At 45.8% G+C, this 26213-nt stretch overlaps 1 protein-coding gene across 9 annotated transcripts in view; it reads right to left on the bottom strand.

Annotated features, from left to right (window-relative positions):
* AOPEP (aminopeptidase O (putative)) overlaps positions 1 to 26213 on the bottom strand; it is a 353107-nt gene that overhangs the window by 49846 nt on the left and 277048 nt on the right. For 2 of the 9 annotated variants that reach the window (XR_013814461.1, XM_079789825.1), the window contains one exon: positions 1632 to 22527. The exons of 5 other annotated variants lie outside the window; for them this stretch is intronic. Coding sequence is in view for 2 of the 4 variants with exons in the window: in XM_079789825.1 (XP_079645951.1) it covers positions 22441 to 22527 (87 nt within the window). In the remaining 2 variants the exon portion in view is untranslated. 2 more of the 9 variants (XR_013814462.1, XM_079789826.1) reach the window with 1 other exon arrangement.

Raw genomic sequence — 26213 nt, 5'->3', positions numbered from 1 at the left:
TGACATTTGCTGAAAATAATGCAAGGCCACACCTTTGTTTTTTAAAAGCAAGTAAATTCATATTTTATTTTATAGCTAATACGAGAGGCCCGATGCACGAAATTCGTGCAAGGGTCTAGGTCCTTGCGGCCCTGGCTTCCTCTGGAAGGTCGTTTGGCTGTCCGGTCTAATTAGCATATTACGCTTTTATTATTATAGATACTCAAAGATAATTAGGAAATAAGGAAAGCTTTTATAAAAAAAAAAAGACTGAACACCTTTATGAGGGAACAAAGACCTTCCCCCACCCACCTTCCATTATGATTCTTGTCATTTTAAGGATCAGCTACTCTGAGAAATTTATTTAAAATTTAGGAATTTTTTTTCATAAGCAAAGAAAATAGGACATACCAGATAAATTCCATCTTCATGCATTACATCAAAATATAAAATAAAAATATTTTATTTTCATATTTTCAAATATGAATCAGCAGTAAGATCTTGAAAAAGCAAGGTCACTGGAAGATTCCAACTGCCCTCAAGCTTAGAGTTAGAGATTTGCTCACAGAGGGTCACACGTACATCCTCATAAAGGAATTCTTAAAAACATCTCCATCACTAGATAGCAAGGTCTGGGGGGATTTAAACACAGGTATTTGTAATCTTTGTATTCAAGACAACAGTGCCTCCAGTGCCACCGGCGCGTCTCCGTGGAGTCTGTGGTCACTACGCTCACGTCCATTTTCCGTGTGGAGCACCTGAAAGCGCATGGTAGGCGGGGTCTGGGAGGATAAACAAGGGGGTGGGTGACTGCCTTTACTAAAAGACATGCTATATGCCATGCAGCAATTTCTTCAAAACAATATTCTCTCACCCGGTCCACGTGGCTCAGTGGTTGAGCATCGACCTATGAACCAGGAGGTCCCAGGTTCGATTCCCCATCAAGGGCACATGCCCGGGTTGCGGACTCGATCCCCAGTAGGGGGCGTGCAGGAGGCAGCCGATCCATGATTCTCTCTCATCATTGATGCTCTCTCTCTCTCTCCCTCTCCCTTCCTCTCTGAAATCAATAAAAATATATTTAAAAAATATATATATATATTATCTGAATCTGGTGTCAAAGGGATTCATTTAAGAAACAGCAAACCATGCCTACAGATGAAATTCCTTAGAGATTTACTTCTACTTAGCTCTTCAAGATGTTCCAACTGGTAACAGGGAAATAGAGGATCTATTTCCCTTGGTCCTCACTGGAGCCATACTGTTAGCTCTGGTTACTTACTGCTCCTACAGAATGTATGATTGAGCAGCAAATTTTTTTCAAATCTGACAACAATTAGTGACGAGTTTTAGGAAAAAATTGGGGTGTGATTATTGTTAAAAATGGTTTTCTTCCAAATTATTAAATGAAATGCTAGTAATGTAGGGTGCCTTCCCACTTCTCTCCCAGGGTCATAGCAAAACCACAACTGTCTCCATCAGTGCGACCCAGACACCACAGAGAATCAGCAAGGCCTGCCTGCCCAGCTCCACTCTCCAGTGGCCCACGTCACACCGTCACACGGTTCAAACAGCATCTGCTTATCTCGGTGTGGCTCCTGTCAAATCAAAGGCCCTCAGATGGTCAGAAACGGAAGCACGCCTGCTCCAACCCTTTTCCCCACACAAATGCCTTTAGCCCACATAAAAACTGATGAGCCAAACGAGGCCTCCAGGCTACAGGGTAGATATCCAAGTAGTTTTAAGAGTAGCCATCTTTACTCTTACACTGCTTCAGTCTCACTCCTCATGCCACTTCTGTCCCATTCATAATTCTCAAATGGTAAGTGTGGTCTCCAATGCCCTCACCTCGATGATCTGTGTCAGAGAACTCAATCTGCATTTACCAGTTTTGTCCTTTGGCATCCTGACATTATGCTATCAAGCTGACCATTTCTGTAAGGAAGGAGAAAATGGGGGAAACCATGTTTTAATGGGTGCCTGGATCTATTTCCCTTTGTCAAGGATACCCAAAATATAGTAAGAACAAAGTTGAAATGATCTCTGCCTACATCTTGGCGTTGAGCAAAAAAGAAGAATATGATTATGTTTCAAATATAATTGAAAAATCCCTGGCCTTCAAACATGAACCCTGTGAACAAAGCACCAGGAATGTCAGTGCTCGGACTCACACTTCTAGTGGACGGCAAAGCCCACGCAGGGCCTGTCCTCAGGCGTCCTTCAGACGGCAGCTCTCGCCTTCCATGGCTTCGCTGCACTAACGCAGCCGACAGCGAAACCAAACACAACATACAAAACTGTTAAATGTCCACTGGGTTAAGCGAATAATGCAATTTGATATTATAAATTGCTATTTATAGTACACCAAGTTGAATCACTCACACAATTTCTGGCTATACAATATTTTACCCTTTCTGTATGTAGACTCATTATGTATTTCATACTCCATTACAATTTCTGAAATGTCACAAAACAAATACAAAAAAATATATAGTATTGTGATCTGCTAAATCTTGTCAAGGACTCAATGTAAACCTCATATTTCTAGGTGTCAAAAATTTTCCAACATGATCTTTTTGGTGAAAGGCATATTAAGTGGATTAAATTTATTATTAATTATAGTGTCATATAATTAACCTAATATTTCATTTTCAAGAAGGGGGAAAGGTGGAGTTATGGAACTGTACCTCTTATTAATCTGACTTAACAAGAATCACTGGCGGAGGGAGAGAGGCTCGCACACAGGTCAGCCCGTTATCCCTGCTGGTGCGTCATGCCTAGCACCTGTGGAAGGAAAGCGAGGCAGGAGGGCACTAGGGCAGTGATGGCGAACCTATGACACGCGTGTCAGCACTGACACGCGTAGCCATTTCTGATGACACGCGGCCGCTGAGGCGGCCACATGCCGAGGATGAAACATTTGCGAAATAATGTTTTTTCCTCAAAGTGACACACTACCCGAGTTATGCTCAGTTTTTTGGCGAAGTTTGACACACCAAGCTCAAAAGGTTGCCCATCACTGCACTAGGGCGTGGAAGGAGGGGAACTGGACGAGGAGGCTCTCGGGAGGAAGGGAGTCACCATGTAGGAGGCTGGCGGATCAGAGAAGAGAATGGAGAGACATGCTGGACACCAGGAGGGCATGAGGGACCTGAACAGACAAGTCCGGGGACAGACTAGCACCAGAAAGGGGAACAAAGGTATCAAAAGGTAAGGTGAGGTGAAATGAGGACGCACTAGGCCAGCACCTCAATTGTGCCGACTGTGGCTCAGCGGTCAAGAACTGCCTCCGAGATTAGCAGGCCGGCCGTGGAGCTATTCTTAGCTATCAGTGTTGGCTGAAGCTGCCGGCTCCTGCCCCAAACCATGTCAGGTGTGCCTCCAACTGCATTTTTTCCAGGTGAAATCTCCTTGCAAGTCACACAGGGACCCTACAACCAGCCATTCTGAAAGGAGCTCCAGGGTTCCAGCCCTCGGCACGCTGAGGACACAAGCTCGCACACATCCCTGGCCTCGCGGGGACTGGGACTCAGGGCAGCAGCAGGCACCGAGTGGGAGCGACCACAAAGCCGCGGCCCGGACGTGATCCAGGCCTGTATCCACGGGCTCGTCCCCTGAAGAACGCCTGTGCCTGACTAGCTGTCACTAGCCAGCCTCCGGTGCTACTCAAACGTGCCTAAAAGCAGCCCTGGCCTCGAGCACGCTGCGAGCAGAGGGTGTGCTGGGAGCGCATCGGCTACTGGACACCAACGTCATCTTTCAAAGGCCCCCCAAAGACAGGAAGCATCTGTGATTTCACCCTGTGGCTTCTGCGTCAGTATCAACACCTTCGAATGACACTTTCTTACCTGAGAACATACCTGAGAGGCAGGTATTAAAACCGGTGCTGCAGGGCCCGCCTGCAGGGTCCCTGGGGGGGAGCCCACTCTGGTCCTGAAGGGACGGGCCTTCTGAAGGGCCATGTGAGGACTGACAGGCCTTGGGGTGGCGGCGGGGCCCCTGCGCCCCAGGAGGGCCCCCAGGTGTACCTGCACCTCCCGAGGGGTGACCCGGAAAGGAAGGCACACTGCGGACAGCTGCCTCAGCTAGGCAGGGCCGTGGGTTTTCTCATACACGTGTGACAAAGCGTGTTCCCAGGCCCACTTCAAGTGACGCGGGAGGGGTTCTGGGCACCATGCTGCAGTGTGATAGCCTGGGCCATGTGTCTTCGGGTCAGGCCCCTTTCCACGTGATGGCTAACACAACAGGATGGGAGAAACCACGGGTACAAAACGCTACAGGGGCCCAAGGACCACTCATGTCCCCGAAGCACTGGAAAAAGACGTCTTTAGCAAAAACACATGCACTAAGAGGAGTGGGGGCCGCAGAACATCAAAGCCCCTCAGCTGAGGTACCCAGTCCACAAACAGGAAAACTCTCCGGAGGGCTGGGGCCAGACAGAACTATCTGCAGCAGACAGCACTCCCGGGTCTGAATGGAGATACATTTCCACCGGGGGACCTACAATGACATGGTCCGGCCACCTGTTCAGTAAGTCTGCACCCCCCACCCTCCGGGGTTCGTCGAGAACAGGATCGAGGGGCACAGGTACACTTCACAACTGCTTGGTTCCTCGTGGGACTGACGCCCAACAGCCCCCCTTTGGGGACCAGGGCATGCAGTTCTGACCTCCTGCTCCACCCGCTGGCCACTGTCCGGACATCAGCTCAGAGCTGTGCTCCTGGCCTTTGATGGATAGCGAGCTTTCACTCAGGTATCGGTTCCTGTAAGAAACTGCCCTGAAGGACTTAGTTCCCTCCACACTGAAGTGGAGACCTACAGGACATGGTATTCTGGCATCCTGGGAGCACGTTCCGCTGCTGCATGCTGGGAGAGAAGGGCACCCGCTTGCATTTCATGACATGCTTTTTAAACTCAGAGCAGATATATGAAGAGCAAAAGCATTTCATTGAAGTAAATACAGGTAAATGCAGAGAAATCTGGTAGTTACCAAAATAATTAATACTCCTCAGCCAAATCTGTACATGAAACGTACTTTGTGTGCAGGGCGTGTGTGCCTGCCCACCCCAGGATGAACTGGGCCCTGCAAATGCCACACCTTCCACTAGCCCGGGACCAAGCCTCACCGCCAGGGTTTTCAACACAGAGAGCAAGCAAGATGGTCAGAAAAGCCAGCCAGGCCGACAATCAAACAAAAAAAAAACAAGGAAGAGGCAAAGCATCAGAATTACACCCCGTTCAGGGTTTGATTATGCTACTCTGAAGTCAAAGCACTTGCATTTTAATAAAAACAAGGACACGGGGGATGGCTGTGTAGCTGCATGTTCCTTAGAAATAGGTTGGGAGTATCGATTCCAGCACCCCCCCTAGAGGAGAGCAGGAACCGCCCACAGGTAATGCTGAACAGAGGCGCATCTTCCGTGATGTCCACATGTGGCTCCACGCTCCACGCGCGCGTCCTGCGGTGCGCTGGAGCCCACCCCGCTCCTGACGTGATGTCAGTCTGGTTCGCTGGGAGAGGCTCCGCTCCTGTCACACCGAGGGTCACACAGTCAAAGGTGAAAGGAGGACAGGCGCACCTCGTTTTATGGACTTCACAGGTGTGTTTTTTACAAACCGAGGGCATGACCCTCCACCAACAAAAAGACTGACTCGCTTTATTGCGACGCTCTGGAACCAAACCTGAGGTGTGCCTGTGACCCACAAGCTCTCGTCGCCCAAGCCTACCACGGAGTCAGGACATCAAATCGCAGTCTGCACGACCAAGTGCCCTCCAGGTCACGGGGTGGGTTTCAAGGGGACTTGGTGAAGGCACACCGTCCGGGGAAAGCCAGGGCTACAGCGCAGTTAAAAGCTGAAATCCAGCACTCATCGTCACTCACGGTACTTTTTCTAAAAGGCACAGAACAGATGTTTCCAAAAAGGCAGAATTTCAAAACCACTGAATTCAATTAGCTTTAAAAAATTAAAAGTAGCCCAAATAAACCACCTTAAGTCACAAAGTACAAGTCATAAAACACACTCCCCTTCTTTCTTTTTAAAATTGACTTTAGAGAGAGAAAGGGGAGGGAAAGAAGGAGGGAAGGAAGGATCGGGGAGGGGGATGAGGGCAAGAGTGAGAGAGAGAGAAACGCTGATGTGAGAGAAAAACATAAATCGGTTGCCTCCGGTCCGTGCCCTGATGGGGGAACCCACCACCTGGGTATGTGCCTTGACTAGGAATCAAACCGCACAGGTGATGCTCCAGCCAAGTGAGCCACACTGGCCAGGGCTCCCTTCCTTCTCAATAGTTGTTTTCTCTAAGACTCAAAGGACAAACACTGTAATATTAAGAAGAAGTCGCTCTCTGGATGACTAGATTATCAGTAGTTTTCAATTTTCCTCTTTATACCTTCCTCTATTTCCTGAATTCTCTCTAATAGACAGTATCACTTTTATAATGAGAAAAAAATGCTAATTTTCTTGGCTCGTTGGGGGCAAAATATGCTGAACTGGGATAAAAATACAGGAAAGGTGCCACCCAGGATTCCTCTGTGCAGAAACTGGGACCACACCGGGGCTGCAGCAGTCGGTTCGCACTCAACCTGGAGTTCAACAACCCACCCAACTCGAACTGGAGTCCCGGGGGGGCCACCGGCCAGCCCGCTGGCACGCTGCAGCCGGCGCCACTCAGATCCCACCAGGAGACTGTCAAAGGCATATGTCAAGGCCTCGTGGAAACTCAAGTTTTCATAGCAGCAGGGGACGCGGTCGTTACAAATGAGAGCAAACTAAATGCACCCCACCTCCTGCCTGAGTCCTTTCCTCAGGAGCTCCCGCAATACGGCCGACTTAACGGTCCTCCTCACTGTGTCCCTCATGAGCTGCCGGAAGAGGCGCTTGTAGCACTGAAATGTCTAAAATATCAGCAACAAATTGGAAGAGCAGGAGAACACTCACAGTTGGAAAATCTACCCCTTTCAGTCAGTGCTGAAGCTGTGAGGGGCTGGTGAAGCGCCAGCTCTGAAACCCCGGGGGAAGGGGAGACTGGCCTGCACCAGGTGGCCTGGCGTGATGAATGGGTGGCAGGGAGGGCGGGCCCAGGAGGGGAGATGCGGCACCAACATGTGAGGGCTCAACTCACTTCACCTGCCGGGAAAACACAGGCTCTGCCAGGAGCACACAGACCAGGGCGAAGACCCGGGAAACTGAGCCTCGGGAGGTGATTTCACGTCTGCATCCCGTTAACGCCCCCGGGGAACTTGGTAATGTCAGCAAGAGGCCGGCTTGATTCGCCATTCTCCTCTCTGCCCTATACCTCTCGGCCACACCTCTTCTCAGAAACACGCGGCTGGTCTCCTGACCCCGGTTTTCCCGGAGAGGGTGCGCTGTGACCAGAGGATTCTGCGCTGCGTCAGGCGGCGAGTTCAGAAGGCTGAGTCCTAGGAATACCGCCCCACAGAGCCCATTAGAGAATCAATTCACTGAAAACGAGCACAGATCAATGACAGACAGCTCCCCTTCCCAACAACCACCTGGCAGCTTTGCTCCCTGCATCCTCTGAGAGCTGTCACGGCCTCCCATCACCTCGCCACTTCCCTCCACATTCACAAGAGTTTAGTATCTCAGCAACATGGACCAGAAGCCTGTGGTAACCTGGAGCCAATGGCTCTCACGGCATCAGAAATTGTGGCTCACTTTTAAAACTGTCTTGAAATGGAATTCTTAGATACACAAACAGTGGGAGGGGGTCCCCAACACAACATCCCCTCTCTCGCCTCGAGGTGGACTAGGAGGAAAGTGGTGGAGTCCCCTGGGATGGACTCTGTTTACAGGCCTGAGCGCCCTGTGAGACAGGGAGGCGGGACCCCTGTGAACACAGCTGCCGGCACAAACTGCAGCAGGTGTGTGTACCCTCTCGTCAGGCCCAAAAGCTTCCCCACTGACGACACGACTTTCTGAAAGGGCAAACAACTCTTGGGAAAATTCAACAAAGTACAATCTTCCCAGATTTACCAGGCGGTAGCGTTCCTGGAAAGTTCAGTAAATATTAAAACTGTGCACATAAAAGTTAGGTTCTAAGCTCAAATATCTTTCACTTGTAACTCTGCAGCAGGCATCCGGCCGAGGGAGGTGGCACAGTCCTGGCCATGCTGGCAGTGATGTGTGGGCAGAGCACCCCCAAGTCACCCCACGACGGTGATTCTGCCCCATGAGAACCAGTCCTTTACACCAAACTGCCCCCTCAGAACAGAGTGCCAATGGAGGCCAGAATAACTCATGCAAATGGTGTTGCTTAGATTGTCTGGTCAGACACCAGGCCATAGAAAATCTTCTCCACTACGCCCCCCGCAGACTGTCACTGGGTGCCCCCTCACCCTTCCCTCTGGGTGGGTCGCGTGTCCCCTGAAGAGTGTTGTTTTTACCTGGTCACTGCTGAAGTGGACTCGGGACAAGCACACACTCAAAAGACCAGTGGGCTTCGGGGAGTGCTCATCCCCGGAGGGGTCACCTCACCCACAAAGAAAAGGCTATTTTCACAGACTGCTGGGTTACAACTGGTAATACGACTTACTTAGAAAAATAAGTTTATTTGATAAAATCATGGCCAAAATAAAACACACCTGCAGATCCTAGAATAAACAAAACTAAGGAACAACTTTAACTCTGGTCATTTGGTCCCGGCCATGCCCAATGACGTGACGACCCTGCCTCGGGCAGCTTTCCTCGGGCCCTTGGAAGAGCCCCGGGCGCATGTCTAATAAAGAGCCCTTAAATAGAACCTGTACCAATTTAATTACGTAAAGCACAGAGAACATGGTTCTATAGACATGTGTGTCTACTCTATATTTAAACAATGTGCATAATCAGAAATATAAACTTACAACCTTTGGTTTGAATAACAACTAAAAAAAAAAAAAAAGGTCCAAAAAATAAAATAAAATAAAATTCCTTTTCAAACTAATTTAATGTTTAGACAATTGACATTTCTCTCCCACATACTTTACATCAAGTTCACAAGAAAAAACAGCACGTTGCCAAACTAGTGAACGCACGCCTGCGGTAGAACCTAGAGGTGAGACAGGAGAGTGCCAAGGACGATGCTTATAGTTAAGGTGTGTTAACAATGCTTGAAAAACTGCAAAAACCTTAAACTGGTTCCTAGCTTTCTCTGGTTCATAAAAACATCAAGAGTCAAAGGTTAAGATTATTCCTTAAATACGGCCTGTGGTAAGGGTGTGGAGACCGGAAGCCTCACACAGCACTGGCGGGAATGTGATATGGGGGAGCCATTCTGGGAAACAATCTGGCAGCCCCTTAAAAAGTCAAATGCAAATTTACTGTATGACTCCCAGGTGCCTGTCCAAGAGAAATGCAAAACTGTGGAGCTTTATAGCAGCACTATCCATGCTGGCCCCAAACTGGAAGCCACCAGGTGCCCACCAACAGGTGGACAGACAGACAACGTGTGGTATCTCCACACACTGGAACACTCTTCAGGAATAAAAGGAACAGGCTGCTGATGCTAAGTGGAAGGAGGCAATCACAGAGGCCACATATATGATTCCTGTACGAAATGCCCAGAAAAGGCAACTCTATGGAAACAGAAAGTGGGTGCTGTTGCCTGGGGCTGGGGAGGAGAGGAGTGACTGCTACTGGGCAGCAGGGATCTCAGTGGGATGATGCAGACGTTCTGGACTGGACTGTGATAAATGCACAACCTGGAAAATTTACTCAAAACCAGAGAATTCATACACTTTTTTAGGGTATATGAATTACAACTCCAAACTGTTACACACACGCACGCACGCGCGCACACACACACACACACACACACACACACACACACACAGAGCCTGCAGCTGAATCCCTGGGCAGCTACAAAGTGTAACATCTGCGTTTTGGTCGTCCCTCTCACTTTCTTGACTTCAGAGTGGAAAAGATGACATCAGGCCATTAACATTATGAGAATGCAGAATTTTGCTATTCAATTTCCTCTTAAAGATAATAAAGGAGCGTGGGGGGGGAGGAAGGCGCTCAGGGGGTGCAAATAAATCTGCTCTTTCCTCATTACAGAGTTCAAACCGGGTCATGGCCCTATTAGCCGGTAACCATGAGAAGCTTACTTATTACTGCCTGCTGCCAGGGCCGGCTGGGGCCTGGGAATGTGGAGCCCCCCGCCCCATGAACACAGGACCTTTGTGATGGCAAACCCAGGCTGGCACAAGCCCAAGCATGATAACGGCGTTCCGAACAACCAGGAAATGAAAAACTCAGGAAATTCTAATACAAGTCACTTACCTCCCAAACCTCAAGGTTAGGTTTTGTTAAAATCAATATCAACTGCATAATTTTGCATAATGAAAAACCGCAATCGGGTAAACAGGCACACCGTGTAGGATGCCCCAAGATGATCTATCTCGCCTTCCCCTCCAGTCATCACACGAATCAACTTTCACCAAGCACCTACTAAGTACACACACTCAGTGGGACAGGGCCTGAGAACCAACGTGGCCGCTTGCTGTGCAGACTCATGACGCACCCCTTCTGGGCAAGAAGAGGGACCGGGCTCTGGGGCCACGTCTGAATGCTGTGGGCTGACAGTATTCATGGAAGGCTAAGGGGCGGGACAGCAAGCATAAGGAATAGCCCTGCTGGGAAACAGCACGTGGAAGAAATTAGAGCAAGGACAGGCCAGTCTCCATAGTTTCCTGACTATCCCCAGCCTGGACACCAACACTGCCTGCCCCTACTCACAGGAAGTCGCAGCTGGAAGCCTCGGCCCACGTGCCACATCTAGAAGACAAGCATTTTAGGATTCCTTTGTACGTCCCTGTGCAAAGTTTCTGAACAGGAAAAAAATTATAGTAAGTATGTAAGTGGTAAGAGGGGCCAATCTGATAGAAACTGTATTTAATTACTTGTCGTTGAAGTTGGTAGGACAAAAATTCATCTTATGAGAAATGAAATGCTGTGGAAAAGAGTCGAAGGCAGGAAAACAGAAATGCTATATTTATCTCCTGCTCTCCCCCCGCCTCCCTTGAGTATTTCCTCTATTTTGAGATGGCCGCAATAAGACTGTTCTCCCTACCAGCGTTCTCCCCCACTCAGAGACCTACTGTCAGACAAGCAGGCCAACGGGCCTGGTGAGCCCCAGCCCAGGCCCCGAGGACAGAACCGCACGCCAGGGCAGGCGGCACTCATACAGCGTCAGGCCAACACAGAGGGTCAACCACCGCACTTGGCCAGTCGCTCCCTGCCCATGGAGACGCAGGGAACCTCCTGGGAGGGGACGGAGGTGTTCCAGCAGCCTCCTCCAGCCTGTCCCTGACTTACGTGAGCCTGCTGCTCAACTGCTGGTCTTTGTCAACAGTGGTAAGAATATTCCAGAACGCCAAGGACAAATGACATCGATCAGCAATGTTTTCTCATGACCCATTCCCCTAGGTCCCATCCTTTTATCATGCCTTCATCTCTACTTCATATAAATTTCACAGGGGAAAAGTTGGGATCAGGTGGGTAAAAGTGGCAATCCACATGTGACATGAAAATTAACCTACATAAAAAACCTTTCCCCATAAAATATTCAAGCATGCTCAATATCCACTTGAGAGGGCATGCGGAGCTTCAGTCCTTACAATCAGGAAGCCAAAGACAATCCACTGGGTTTTGTCCAATGACCCTTTTAACTACTTGAAAATGATGTCTGATTATCAAATAATGTTATGGCTTATCTATAAAAACTTCTTTCTAAAAAATATTGATCCTGATTTATAGAAGCAAGGACATTCTGTGAAGCCTTTTAAAATCATGCTTAACACATTACTCATACTTGGAGACAAACACTGGGCCCCTTTCTTCTGTGTCTAAGTGGGTTTCTATTAGTAAGTCAGTGCCTGGGGAACATTACTGTTCCACGCCAGTTCTATAAGAATGGCAGTTATTGTAAACTCAGACCTCCATAGTTGCTGGGGGTGAGTGCCTCAGCCCTCGTTTCTGAAAGCTGCCTGCAGCTCTACAGTGCTCAGGGCACCAGCAAGCACTGCATTTCTGGATGGCCAGACCTTCTGCAAACTGAGCTCCCTTTAATGAAGCCCTGAACCCAAATCAATAAAATAACTCTGATGACTTCAACTAAAACTCTCTTTGGAGGAGCCTAGTGGAAACTTTCAACAGAACCTGAAGTGGTATTTGCCTGGGACAGAGTGGCCCACGCAGCAGATTCCTGTGTCAGCCTTGGAGACAGGTGCACCCTAGGAGTGGCCGGGGCCTGCCAGAGAAGTGATGGGGCTGCCTCCCTCGTCTTACCATCGGGGACACTTAAACTGGCCCATGGAAGCCACACACCTCTTGGTCTATCCTACTGGTTCTCAGGGCTTTTTGGGTTCTTATAATATACCACAGATGACAAAGGACTTTAAACCCTGAAAATGGTACTGGAAAAGTCCACCACCAATAATAGCAATAACTACTGTTATTAATATTACTAACAATGCGAGCAATGATCCAGTGGCAGCTTCTGCTAAATGCTTTACAGAAACTATTTTACAGATGAGGAAACCAAGGCTTAGATAGGCTTGTGGTCTGAGGTACAAAAGCTAGTAAGGTGTGAAGACAGGATTTCAGTCCATCCGTCTGACTATCGATTCCATGTCCTGAAGGACTTGAGGGAGAGAAATGTACTTTACATGTTTCCAATTTAATTCTAAGAGCACAGATGACCCACAGGCATCAGCTGAGGCCATCTCCAAAATTCTATGGAGAGGGACATGAATGGAAACCACACATTTTGGGAAAAGGATTAAAAAAAATAATAATATCCATCCCTAAGAGATTAACATTCCCTTGCTAAGAAAACTAGAGTTGGAAAACTGCTGGAGAGGTGAATGATCTTGACAGAGGAATACCCTCTAAATGAGCTCTTGTTACAATAGCTACTTTATTTTAATTATTTACTATAATGAACAGTCTTAAAAAATAAGAAAGTATCGCCTTGGCTGGGTGGCTTAGCTGGTTGGAGCATTATCTTGTACATCAAAAGGTTGCAGGTTCGATTCCTGGTCAGGGCACATACTTAGGTTGCATGATCAATCCCCAGTTGGGGCACATATGGGAGGCAACCAATCAGTGTTTCTCTCACATAGATATATCCATCTCCCTCGCGCTCCCCCGCCCCCCCCGCACCTCCCCCTCCCCCGCTTCCTTTCTCTCTAAAATCAATAAAAACATATCCCCAGGATTATGATTTAAAAACAGTAATAATAAAGTCTTTCCAAATATGCTGGTAAGTGTTTCACAGGGAAAGGTCCCACCAAGAAGACCACAGCGATGCTTCTCTGCACGTCATCCTCACGTGAACGATGCCCTCAGCCTCCGGTGCTGGGAGGCCGTCCTGAAGAGCGGAACTCGCTAAGGAAGATGACATGTATTTATGACATGCGCCCTCTCTTCTCTCAACAGTGCATGGTCCCAAAACAGGCCTGATACCAAAAATTAAAAACTGAGGAATTACGAATAAACGTTCAGAATCTACAACAATCACTTGTGATTATTTTGCTCTCTTTCCCTCCTTCTGTTTAAGAATTTGAACACAAGAGAAAGTAGCAACAAGTCAGAGTTCCTCTCTTCTATCATCTTGAACTCCATCAGGATTATAGCAGTTCCCAAAAAAGTGGTTATGAAGTTCAGCAAAACTAAACAAAAAACATATTTCTTGCCTTCTGTTCTTTTTCCACTGAGCCGCTCCCCAAGATGGCTCCTGATGACCATGACTTTGCATTTTGAACAGGGCGGCTCTCTGAGCATGAGTCAGAGTCAGAGGCCAGGGGTGCCAGCTCTGGAAATAGCGCCTACAACTTCCCTCCAAGATGGGAGCCAGCGGGCCTGGGCCCAAACCTCCCCTGCTTAGAGGTCAAAGGCCCATGAAAGATACAGAGTGTGAGTGTGAGTGTGTGGAGTGTGAGTGTGTGAGTGTGTGTGTGTGTGTGATTGCACGCATGCCCGAGCTGCATGCACATGAGCACATCAGTAAGCCTTTGCTGGAAGACAGTTCAGCATTACTTCTCTTGTCTGGTGCTCTATGGGTGACCAATGCTACTGTTGACCACATTACTGACTCCATCTCTAATAAAGACTCAAAATATGCCAGGAGTAGCATTGCAGGGGGATCATCTGGGCCTTCTCTCCAACACCTTTCACTTTGCTGGGAGGGTGCCTTCTACAAGTCTGAACAGCTCACTGCCGACCTGATTTGTTTCCCTGCCCATTGGGGCACTATTCTGTATCTGCCAGCTGTGTGGCAGAGAACACACAAGCAGCGTTTTTCCTAAACAAAATACTGCACCCCTACTCGCTCGGCCCTGCCAGCAGTACAGAGCGCTCTGGGAAACTAGCCTTTCCTAATCAAGTTCAGCATTACTTTTATCCACACTGTTTTCTGGGGTGAAGGAGGTACAATGTGGCCTGCAAGAAGACAGCCAAGTCAGAGAGGCTGTAGCCAAACTTCACTTAACTCTAAATCTGCAACACATCAAGGTATGAATAACATATTGTTACTGCATTTTAAAATAAAATGCCTAGTTACCTGGTCACATTCATGTTGGACTTAACGCACTCTGACCGGCTTTCTGGGCCACAAGGGAGGGCCCTGTAGGGGCACCCTGAGTCTCCTAGACCAGCGGTCGCCAGCCTTTCGGACCTCCCTGGACCACCGGTTGGCGACCGCTGTCCTAGACCGTCTTTCCCTACTTCCCTGTGTCTGTGCCCCACGAAACAGCAAGGCCCAGCCTGACACGGTTCTCCTCGCCAGGAACAAGGCTGCTCCTCCTCCACACCTTCCTTCGAGGAGCCGCCCAAGCAGACAGCAGAAAAGAGCAAAAACGGGACGCACCCGTTCCCGTCCCGAGCCGCCTTCCGGCCTGAGACCTAAAACCTCTCAGGGCTGCCCTGGCCAGTGTGGCTCCATCTGTTGGAGTGTCGTCTGGTACGCCAAAAACTTGTGGGTCCAATTCCCGATCCGGGGACATACTCAGGTTGTGGGTCACGGCGTGTACAGAAGGCAAGCTATCGATTCAAGTTTCTTTCTCACACTGATGTTTCTCTCTCTCCCTTCTTCTCTCTAAAATCAATAAACACATCCCTGGGTGAGGATTAGAACAAAACACCTCTCAGGGTCCCCAGGTTCTCACGTGCATATAAAGTCGGAGCTAGAATTAGGAAAGCTGTAAGGCCTTCTCCACGTCTGACACCTCCTGTCCCGAGCACTGCATTCTGAACAGGCTCCCAAAAGGCACTGAAGTAAAACTTGAGTTGTTCAACTTTCCACGTGACGGCCCCCTCCGTGCCCGCTGTGGCCAGGCACACTCAGGTACAGGGGCTTCTCGCAGCTTCGCAGCACTGTCCCCGGCACACTCCTCCTGACTCTGATTGGTGACTTCTCCAGTTATTTTACACAGCTCCTCGCTGCTGGTGATTTTGTTTTCTGAAGTTACCTCAACTTTCAGTTCTTCCCGACGTCCCGTGCACCGGCACGGCTCCAAGGTGAGATGTCCACCTGGGAAGCCAGGCCTGAGCCCCCCAAGCCTGTGCACTGCAGCTGAGGGGCAGAGGTCACCCCTCCAGGACAGGCGCACACCCTGCAGAAACAACTGGGTCCCATCAGAGGAAACTCCAGAGAGGATAAGAAGGGCGTGTGCTGCAAAGATCAAAAGAAAGCCACACCCAACAAGGCTAGGAGGCACAGAGGACCCTGAGTCACAGGGAGCTGGGAGACTGAACAAAAGCAGGTTGTTGCAACTCTGACGCATGAGGACTGTGGGCTCAGTGACTCATTTGGGAATGTGAGGTGAGGCATTTACATTTTCCACTTACTGGGCCACTGCCTTCTGACCTGTGAAATGGAGGACAAAAGCGTATTAAGGTACCTGGACACTTTCAGATCGTGGCAAGAAATAAAACCATTCCGTACAAAAGGCATGATTCAACACCCATGAGAATGGCTAAAATAAAGTCTGACAATACCAAGTGCTAATGATGAGGCAGAGAAACTGGGAACCTTAAACACTGCTGGTAGGAATGTAAAATGGTGCAGACACTTTGGAAAACAGTTTAGCAGTTTCTTAAAAAGTTAAATATACACCAACAATATGGCCAAGCCATGCCAGTCCTAGGCATCTACCCAAAGAAATGGGTCTACACAAAGATAGCTAAGCCACTATTAATAGCCAAAAACTACAAACAACAATCCAAACACCTGTCAACTAGTAAATGGATAAACAAAACATACATCCACACAACGTAATAACTATATGATAAAAAAGGAACACATTACTGATACATGCAACACGGCTGAACCTTAAACAGCTATAATAAATGAAAAAAGCAGATTTTCCCTGGCCTGGTGGCTCACCAAAAACCTTTTGGGTTCGATTCCAAGTCGGGGCACGTATGGGAGGTAACTGATCGATGTCTCTTTCTCAGATCAATGTTTTTCTCTCACTTTATTCCTTCCTCTCTCTCTAAAATCAATTTAAAAACAACACATATCCTGGAGTGAGGATTAAAAGAAAAGATCCAAAAGCTAAAGTTCTACATGACTCCATTTATATGAAATTTCCAGAAAAGGCAAAACTATAAAGACAGAAAGCAGATTCGTAGTTGTTTGGGGTGAGGGACAGGGATAGACGTGACACCAACTGGACACGAGGGAGCTTTCTGGTGATGAAAATGTTCTCAGAATGGATTGTGGTGATAGCTCACAACTGGGTGTGTTTCTTAAACCTCAACCAACTGTATGTGAGTGAATTTCATGGCATATAAAATGTATATTACACAGAACTCAATGAAGTTGCTAAGAGAGAGAATCAGGAACACTCAGCACCCTTTACCCGTGATAAATAACTGCTAAAGGCGGATCTTCAACAGTGAAAACTAAGGCTTGGGTGTGACAGCTGAGAAAAGATCAGAAACCAGATTGCATATGAACATAACCCACAGTATGTTCTGTCTTCCTTCGGACTGTGTCCTGCTGGCGCTCTTGACTATCTCATGCCCTCCTTGACATCATGAGTTTCTTTCCGTGGACACCAAATGAAAATTGCCACTCAAAATTAAAAGCATGAGCTTTATGACTTTCAGTTATAAATGAGGCCACATAAAATGACTACCGTTGCCTGTTCTATGAAAATGCCAGAAAACTAAAAACATATATTCTAAGACCATTTTTTTCTCATTTTACATGGTTTCCCTGGCATTAATTATCGTAAATCAGTTTATTTTCCTGCTTTCATATATATAAAATCTGAATCTTCACAGATGTAAGATTTAGGACTTAATGCTCTGAAAAACCAACATTTCTTGACTTATAGAAAGATACATAGAATGTTAAATGACTTGGATAGACATTGCTACCATTTTTGTAGCCCACCTGACAAGTCCATTTGCCCTCATCATCAGAGAGATACAAGGAGTATATACCTATTTTTTAAGTACCTTTTTTAAAAAATATATTTTTATTGATTTCAGAAAGGAAGGGAGAGGGAGAGAGAGATAGAAACATCAATGATGAGAGAGAACCATTGATCGGCTGCCTCCTGGATGCCCCCTACTGGGGATCAAGCCGGCAACCCAGGCATGTGCCCTTGACCGGAATCAAACCCAAGACCCTTCAGGCTGCAGGCCAACGCTATATCCACTGAGCCAAATCAGCTAGTGCAGTACTTTATTTTTTTTTTAAGATGTCGTGCTGTATCTGTGAAGCTGAAAATGTGGGATGCTTTTTTAAAAAAAAAAAATGTTTATTGATTCCAGAGAGGAAGAGAGAGGGAGAGAGAGAAACATCAATGATGACAGAGAATCATTGATCGGCTGCCTCCTGAACGCCCCCTACTGGGGATCGAGCCCGCAACCTGGGCATGTGCACTGACCAGGAATTGAACTGTGACCTCCTGGTTCAAAGGTTGATGCTCAACCACTGAGCCATGCCGGCTGAGCTGTGGGATGCTTTTTAGAATGACAGAACACAACATCCAAACATCACAAGGGAGAGCAGGTCTGGGAAGTCACCACCCTTACTCCTGCAATATTCTCATCTTGCCTTGAAACCAAAAGTTTACAGTGAAGAAAAAAAAGAAAGCCACCAAAACTTAATGGAAATGAAAGAAAAAATAAGGGAGTGAAATAGATTGGAAACTCTATGTCCCCAAGTTCAGAGGGAGCCTAAAAATTTGCTGCAGCATTAGTTTCATATTAGTGAGGCAGAGAGAAATTCTGATTTCACAGTTTCAGTATGTTCTCAAGAAGTCACTCTGAATTTTACCAACAGAAGTCATGGCACCCTCATTCTACCAACTAACAAAAGCTGAATGAACGGAAACAGCATGCGCCCTGGATCCGCCTGGACAGGGCTGCGGACAGTGCTGGCAGCGTGCGCGGGCGCCTTTCCTCACAGACACACCTGCTGGACTTCTGCACAGGTTTGGTTCCGTTCTGTCTTCTACTCCTCATAGTTTTTTACTTCTCAACTGTAAACTCTTTGAGGACCATTTTCCATTCATCTTTGCTCCTCACTGAAGGTTTTGTATGTTGTGAATATGCAAGGAAGTTAGTAAATACATTGTTTAAATAAATACAGAATTTAATAAAGAATGCGTTATATATACTGAATTATAGGCAGTATTAAATTTCTGGCCTTGGCTTTCCAAATTATCGTGATTCATAAGTGTCAGCAGAATTTCTATGATGGGTTCCAGCTTTACTCGCAAAACATGGACGGATTTATTTTTAAAAATCACAGTCAAATAAAGACACTAGCACTATTTATAAATCTTTCAATCAACCCCCTATCTGTGCTTACAAATCAGGTAAAAGCATTAAAATGGACTCAGTTGATTCAATTACCCAATTTCCCACCATAACTTCCAGCCTGCATACTTAAAGGGTTGCTTTATCAAAACAAGGCCCAGGCATGGAAACTCTAGTCCAGGGTAGCCGCAGGTGACAGGCATCATATACCCATGACCGTAGTCTGTGCTGCCCTGGTTTAGATTTATTCATCACATGTGCTTTGTGAATGATCTGTGATGTGTTGTGTGTTTTATCTTCACAGCCAGAAATGACGTCTCCTGCTTCTCTGGTATTTTCCAGCGGCTTTTTACATGGACTTTGTATACAGCAAACCCAAGAAAACACGTTGGCTGATTAGACTGACTTGGGTTCCCAGCTCTCCTCATTATTTGAAAAGTAGGAGTCCTTTAACTTTTTCCTGTGTATTATTTCTATGTACATATAAACTATGATCATGTAACTAACATATGATGGGAAACTAACATACGATGGGCAAGAGAGTGAGGAGAATGGAAGGGAGATGGAGTTCTGTGGATGAGACGCTTTGCAAGCACCACTGCTTTTGGCCAGCAGGTCCTACGAGGGTGCAGGCAGCCTGTTCACCGCATGGAGCCAGGGTACAGATTTATTTATTATTTATTGCCAGGGTACAGATTTCTCACAAATAGAAAGCCAGCTCAAGTCTGACGGCCCATAAACTTTAAAGTTCCTAACAAGAAAACAAAAAACATTTAAAACAGTTTGCAAGTTATCATTATTCTCATTATATAAATAAGGAAAATAAAGCTCAGAAGTCAAGTGACAACTGAGAAAACTGACCTACAATGAGACCTATTAGAGAAAAAAAAAAATTGGAATTTAAGGAAAAAGATCTGGGCATCCAGGAGAAAAGAGCAGGTTGCTGTGAAGGAAATAAATGCGACCAGCATCAGACTTTACTCAAGATAATGGATGAACACATTTAAGATGCTTAAAAAAGAAACCATGAGCCAAGGATTCTGTCTCGTTGAACTGACCTCCCCAATGAAGAGCACACACCTGTGAAACACAAGCTCAGGAAGCAGCCGCCCCAGCTGCTCCGGAGACTCCCCTCCGGAACCAGCGTCACACCACAGCGAAGAGCAACAAAGGGTGGACGACGAGCATTAAATACAGATTTACTTGCAGAATTAAAACTAAGTGATTTCATCAGAGATTCGGTATAGCACACAGTGTCTACATGCTCTGACATCGTAAACGTAGTGCAGCTAACACACAAAATCGGGGGAGGGGAACGGGAGGAATACATGAGAAACACAAAAAACTTGCTGGTTGTGTTAAAAGTGCTTATCTGTAAGTAAAAAGACAATATTTCAAGTCACATAATACAAGTTAAAGAGGTAAAGGGCAAGGGAAGGTTAATATCTAATTTCATTATTTCTCACAGCAAGAAACCAAAACACAGAGGTGGGGGAGGGAAAGTGGACAAGAGAGCAAAACTATGTTATATCAAAATAACCATTGGAACAAAAATACCAGCCTTCCTAAGAAAAAAATAACAAAAAAACGGGGAAGAAAATAAAAAAGATAGCATAAAACTATAGGCAAGAATCAAGGCCAAACCTTAATTTTGTAATTAATGTAAATTGGCTGAACTGGGCTATTAAACAACAGGATCTTCAGATGAAAGCAAAAGTCAAGTGGAAACTCCAGGAGCACACAGTGCACGCAGCGGCTCCCGGGCTGAGAGCGCTCTTCACAGAAGCAGGGAAAGCGGGCGCCCGGCAAAGCCAGGAAAGCTGCCCCCCGGGCTTTCAGGAAAGCCCGTCGTGAGCGACATAACGAAGTAAAAACCTGAACAGCAAAACCTTTCCATGCAGCAGCCAAGTATGACTTTGTAAGATAAATGTCACTTTGGGGAGTCACTCATCTAATTCATTCAACAAATATTTATCAAGGCCGCAGGGGCTCAGGTCCCTTCCAAGGACGGGTGACCCCAGGCCTGAGCGTCACTGTTCCTGTGTGCAGAGACCTGGAAACCTCAGTGAAATACATGTTGCTGGACTTAAAGATGGTGGTCGTGTCGGTCTCCTAAAACAGAAGACTAATGGAAACCCTGACAGGCCCGACGGCACCCCCACACCAGTAGGTGCTAGTGAAACAATGCATCTTAGTGCCCTGCGACCCCAGGCACAACACCGCAGCCGCAGCTCGTTAAAATGCCCAAGAGGAGAATGACTGCCAAGTAAAGCCTTTTGTCATAGGATGTAACTAATGCTTCCTATAAAAGTAACTAAAAAGTCACAATTTTTTTCTCGGCCTGCCTCCCTTTTCCATCCAAATCCATGCTTTATATTAAAATGCCTTTCATCTTCCATGGCATGGAAGAGTTGATGGCTGCTGGCATCAACTCTGCTAAAATCAACAATAGTGTAATTACCTACACACTTTCAAGTGCTTTCAAAATACACTGCCGGTTGGGATTTTCCTAATTTAGAAATGTGTGCTTTATGCTGGTGGTCTAGGGCTGAGCCTGGGTGAAAAAGAATTTTTACATCTTGCCTAAAGCGTTCTTTTCTACTGCCATTACCTGTTTTGCTTGCACCTCACCTACTTTCATAAAGCGTTGGGCTCAGTCTACAACACCTCATATCACACTACTGGTTTGTGACATGATTTTAATGTACAATTTTACATGAGCTGATATGTGGAAAGCTCTTAGCAGCACAGTGCTTGACACATGCATGACAAGAGTCAGCTATAATTATATGAATAGTTCTCTTTAAAATATGTAAATAAGTGTGTGTGAGGGTAAGTGGATGACTATTCTTTCATTTTCCCCGTTATGCAAGTTGAAAATGGGAAGGAATTTTAGTACATTCAGATTTCTCAGAATATTTTTTAACTGCAGATTCTTAAAAAAAAAAAAAAAGAAGAAGAAGAAGAAGTAAATCAACAGAACAGATGAAAATTTAATGGTATAAAATAATACAGATCAGACTTCCTTCCTGAGGCCACCAAAAACACATTTTGTCAGCAATTCTCCCTTGGTCCAGCTTTAAAAAAAGGGTGGAGGGGAAAAAAAAAGAAAGAAAGCCAAGATCTTGTGAAACCAGATCCAACTTGAGACCTCGGTATGGAGTTTAATAAATTATGTATCTGTTAGGGATTTACAAGGAAAAAAAATGGAGAATCACTCACAAGACCAAGTTCCAAATATTTCAATAAAAAAACCCTGCATATTAACAACACTATAATTACTCCTTTTGTTTGGTTTCTTTGCAATTACTTTTAATAAATTACTCTGCCTCCCCCATCACTCAAGTAAGTTGTCATCCGAAGGCACAATCAGTACAACACAGGACACAAAGCCAGTCTCAGGCAGGGAGGGCTCCGGGGAGGGCGGCTGGTGCCTCAAGAGCTGTGACTCAGTAGAATCCATAAAGCTCTTGTATGGAGATCAAGTATCAATGAAGCTATTGTGAGATTACAGCTATATAAATGTAGGCTAGTTATGAATTCTCACAGGGCAAGAGCACTGCTGAGAAGAGGCCAGGGCACCAACGCCTGGGAAAGGCCGCCTGAGCTGGAAGAGAGGCTGTCCACGCCCGCCGTTCTGCTAACCACGGGCAGTTCCTCTGAAGTGAAGGGACCCCTGGTTCAGCACTCCCTGAAGTCATCCGTGCCTCTGTGCCAAGCTTTGCAGCCTGTCGACTCAGGAGTCAAGCCTGACACGGTTGCCGTCTGCTATTATAGATTCAAGAAAAAGCCCGATAACTTGTATTAGTCTTAAATATCGTTTTCCAGAAATCATAAACCAAACATAAAACACACCTTTGCCACAAAAGGCAAACAGTAGCAAAGCACTCAGTTAAAAAATTTACACCTACCTTTATCATAGTATTTGAATATTAGAATTATAATAAAAGCATTCTCTTAGAATGTATAAAAAGTTTCTAGAAGCAATAAATGTGGTAAAATAGCATAAACCAAGTTGGGTTTTAAATAAAATTTTTTAAATCTTCTATGAATTATTATTACTCATATGAAGATTATCACTGATTGCAGTTCAGAATCAAGTGTGTGAAAAGAACAAATGAAATAAAAGTTGAGTGACAAAGCTCCAGAATTTAGGGAGGATATTACCACAATGAAACCGGTCTGGCATTTTTTTTTTTTCCTCAAAGACTCAGAAAATAGGATTTATCATTGGGCTCCAACTAAAATGGCCACTAAATACTATAAAGTCCACGCTTGCACAACCCTCTTTCTAGATGTTTATGTTTCACTTGATATATCAAGGAAAATGTCACCAAATTTTAAGCAATTTTCTGCTCAAGAGATCATGGCAGAAAATGATAATTAAGGTGACCTTAACGGGTGCTCTCCTGTAAACCACTTGCACCTAGCATTCTTTATGACTAATCGTAGCAGAGGCCCGACTCCTCACCCTCGCCAAGATCACTCACTTCCAAACACACACACAAAGGACGTGTGTTAACAATAACGGACAACCTTAATATTGTTCAATTTTCAATGTTTTAAGAGTATACCTATGACGGTTTCTGGCATCACCATAAATTCTTACTGATAATCAGAAACTAGCATTTTAAAGTTTATTCCCCATATATTATCAGAGATGCATAAAGTAGGAAGGGTGTTTCTTTTAAATCTGAACACTGAAATGTTCTTCTTTTAAAGGAAGGAAATATATGCCATTCATATATTTTCCTCAAATATATAATTTCATCAAATATTATTCAAGTTATCCCTAATCCTTAGAATACTTATCAAAGAATTATTCAAAACTTGGTTATTTTACATGTATATATTTATTAAAAGAACATTATTTTATTCCTTAATCTTTTCATGTGATGGGTAATTTGTATTGTCTTTGACTCAGTTAAAGATACATCAGAAAAAAACATGTGGGTTCTTCTTCGAAAACCGATAGCCATTTAGTAAAATCTATTAACACTGTGTTTAAAGGCACACACTCTGGACTCCCTGCTGCAGTCCCCACTGTCTCACCGGCCCCTGCAGAACAGGCTGACCCATTCATTCATCCTAATTGTTCTCTGTGCAGTTGTTCATGCTCCCCTTGCCTTTCCGTTACACAAACTGTTCAAACTAAATAAAAGGAACTCAAAATAATGGAAAAAGAATAATATCAGAATGTAAGGAGAAAGTACCCAAAGACAGAAGCAAAACAGATGACTTTTGTCATTTAAAATGAAGAGAGCAAAAAACAGTATAAAGGAATTCAGTTATACCCATGGAAAGCACCAAAATATGATGAAGTGAAATGGAAATAAATGTCAAAGAAGATAGAAGATGGGTAAAGGAGCGATGTATCTTCAGAAAGATGAAAATCTGTGGGACAGCATAGAGACAGGAGAGGCCGGAGCGGGGGGGGAATGGTACACAGAGTGAACAGACCAGGAAAGTCCAGAGAGCATTTCAAATCACTTCTCTGGGTGATACCTCTCCTTCACGCAGTTTACTTTATTTCATTATTCGTTATTTTAACCCACAGCTGAGCACAGGGTAAGTTTGTTTTGCTTCCCCTTCAGAGTTCACTGAAAAACTCAACTCATACAGTATTTCAAGTGACATCAGGCTGTGCCTTCCACTTAGCACCTTTCTTTCAGGGGGAATACCAGTATCTCCTGTAAGAGTACAAGCCTCACACGTAATTGGCCGCCCCATGCCAGTCCCAGACCCTGGCCTTGCACCACTGTTCTCCTTCCTCACGCAGGACAGAGACTGCTTCCCACAAAGCAGTCAACATCGGAGGGAAAATGCTGTGACCCCAGCAGAGCTGAACACAGACTATTAACCAAGTTCACTCAGCTGAGCTGAATCCTGTGTGAGACCTGAAGATGCAGACAGAGATTGGGGGGGGGGGGGGGGGGGCCCACCGGGTAGACCCAGGGCAAGGAAACAAAGCAGGCAAGTAAAGAAAACAGCTAGATCTAAAATGTACACCTACCCAAAATGACTCAAACCCAGGCTCTTACCTTACACTAATATACAGCGAATACCACAGAAAAGATCATAGTTTTCATGTAGTAGCAAAATACAGTGGATGCATGAAAAAGGAGAAATTAACTAACCTACTTCACTTGTGGCATGGCAGACATTTTAAAAAAACTTACTAAACTCAACAGTAATTTTACCTAGATTCCCACTAATAACAGGTTCAAATCCTAGCAAAAGATTACCACATGACCGGGGTTTGAATACTCATTGCACACAGAATTCCATCTGTATTTTGGAATGGACACTGGGGCAATCGGGGGACACCTCGGCAGGACAGCTTCTGTGCCTTTTGGAACTTGGTCGGGTGCCCTTGGTTGTGCTGATGGCACTGCCTTTCACCTTGCCCTTGAAAACACTGCGTGCTTGGCCTCAGCAAACTGCAAACCTTCTCCTGGGCAGGGCAGAGGCAAACAGTGGGCAAGGGGCTCAGCTGCTGAACAGACAGGAGGAAAGACTAGAGACACCAAAAAAATTATTTTCTGACACAACTTGGAAAGTTCCCCTTTTTGCCACTTCTATCTTCAACGCTAGTGAGCTTTAAGCTTTATTCCTTGAAAGGCAGTTCGGCATGTTGCCCCCAACCTACTTCATTTTCATATCCTCTGTAAGCGTGCTACCCACGTTCTCTAAGAAGAGGGATGTGTGCATTCTCCCCATAAGCTCTGACACAGTATCTTCTCTCCAGGAGAATGCTCAGGGAAGAACTATTTCCTTGGGAGGAAAATTCCTGTATCCCGCCACGGCCCTGGCTCATTCTCAGGTCATGGGTGTCAGACATGGTTACCTCGAGTTCAGATTTTGGTAGTGACAGACAATGGCTTCCCCTTCTTTATGCATGATACATTATGTGTTTGGGCAACCTTATTTTTGGTTTAAAAAAATAATAACTAGGAAATATTGTTTTACTATACTAAGTTAAGTCAAATTCTTTTTCCTCCTTTGGACATTTTATGATCTCCTTCATCAACTCACAAACATTTTTAAAAACATCTAGACCATGAAAGTTAAACAAACACAACCTACCACAACATGCTGAGATATGATCAGAAAACTCAAGTCTGTTCAAAGTGACAACTTTTGCTACTACTGTTTCCATGAAGGGACATATATGGCCCTTTTTTATTTAGAGGGAAAAGCTGGGGCATCACTTTTCGCATGCGGAATGTCTAGCTACACATGCTTCTACTCCTCCTCCAGTTCTCCGAGCGGCCGCCCTTGGTATCCTTAAACGCACTCTGGTCTGGAACTTCGGTATCACCTTCGTTCTGATGTGCTTTGTGCACATTCTCGGACGCTGCATGCCCATACTAAGGCAACACATCACAGAAGCTGGCAGCAATGCTATCAGCAAGAATTTGGCTTCAGAATCAGGAGTGATTCATCATACATTC

The sequence above is a fragment of the Cnephaeus nilssonii genome, assembly GCF_951640355.1.
Source record: "Cnephaeus nilssonii genome assembly, chromosome: 14".
Taxonomy (NCBI): Eukaryota; Metazoa; Chordata; class Mammalia; order Chiroptera; family Vespertilionidae; genus Cnephaeus; species Cnephaeus nilssonii.
Note: the sequence above shows the minus strand (reverse complement) of the source record. Positions and strands in the feature narration are given on the sequence as shown.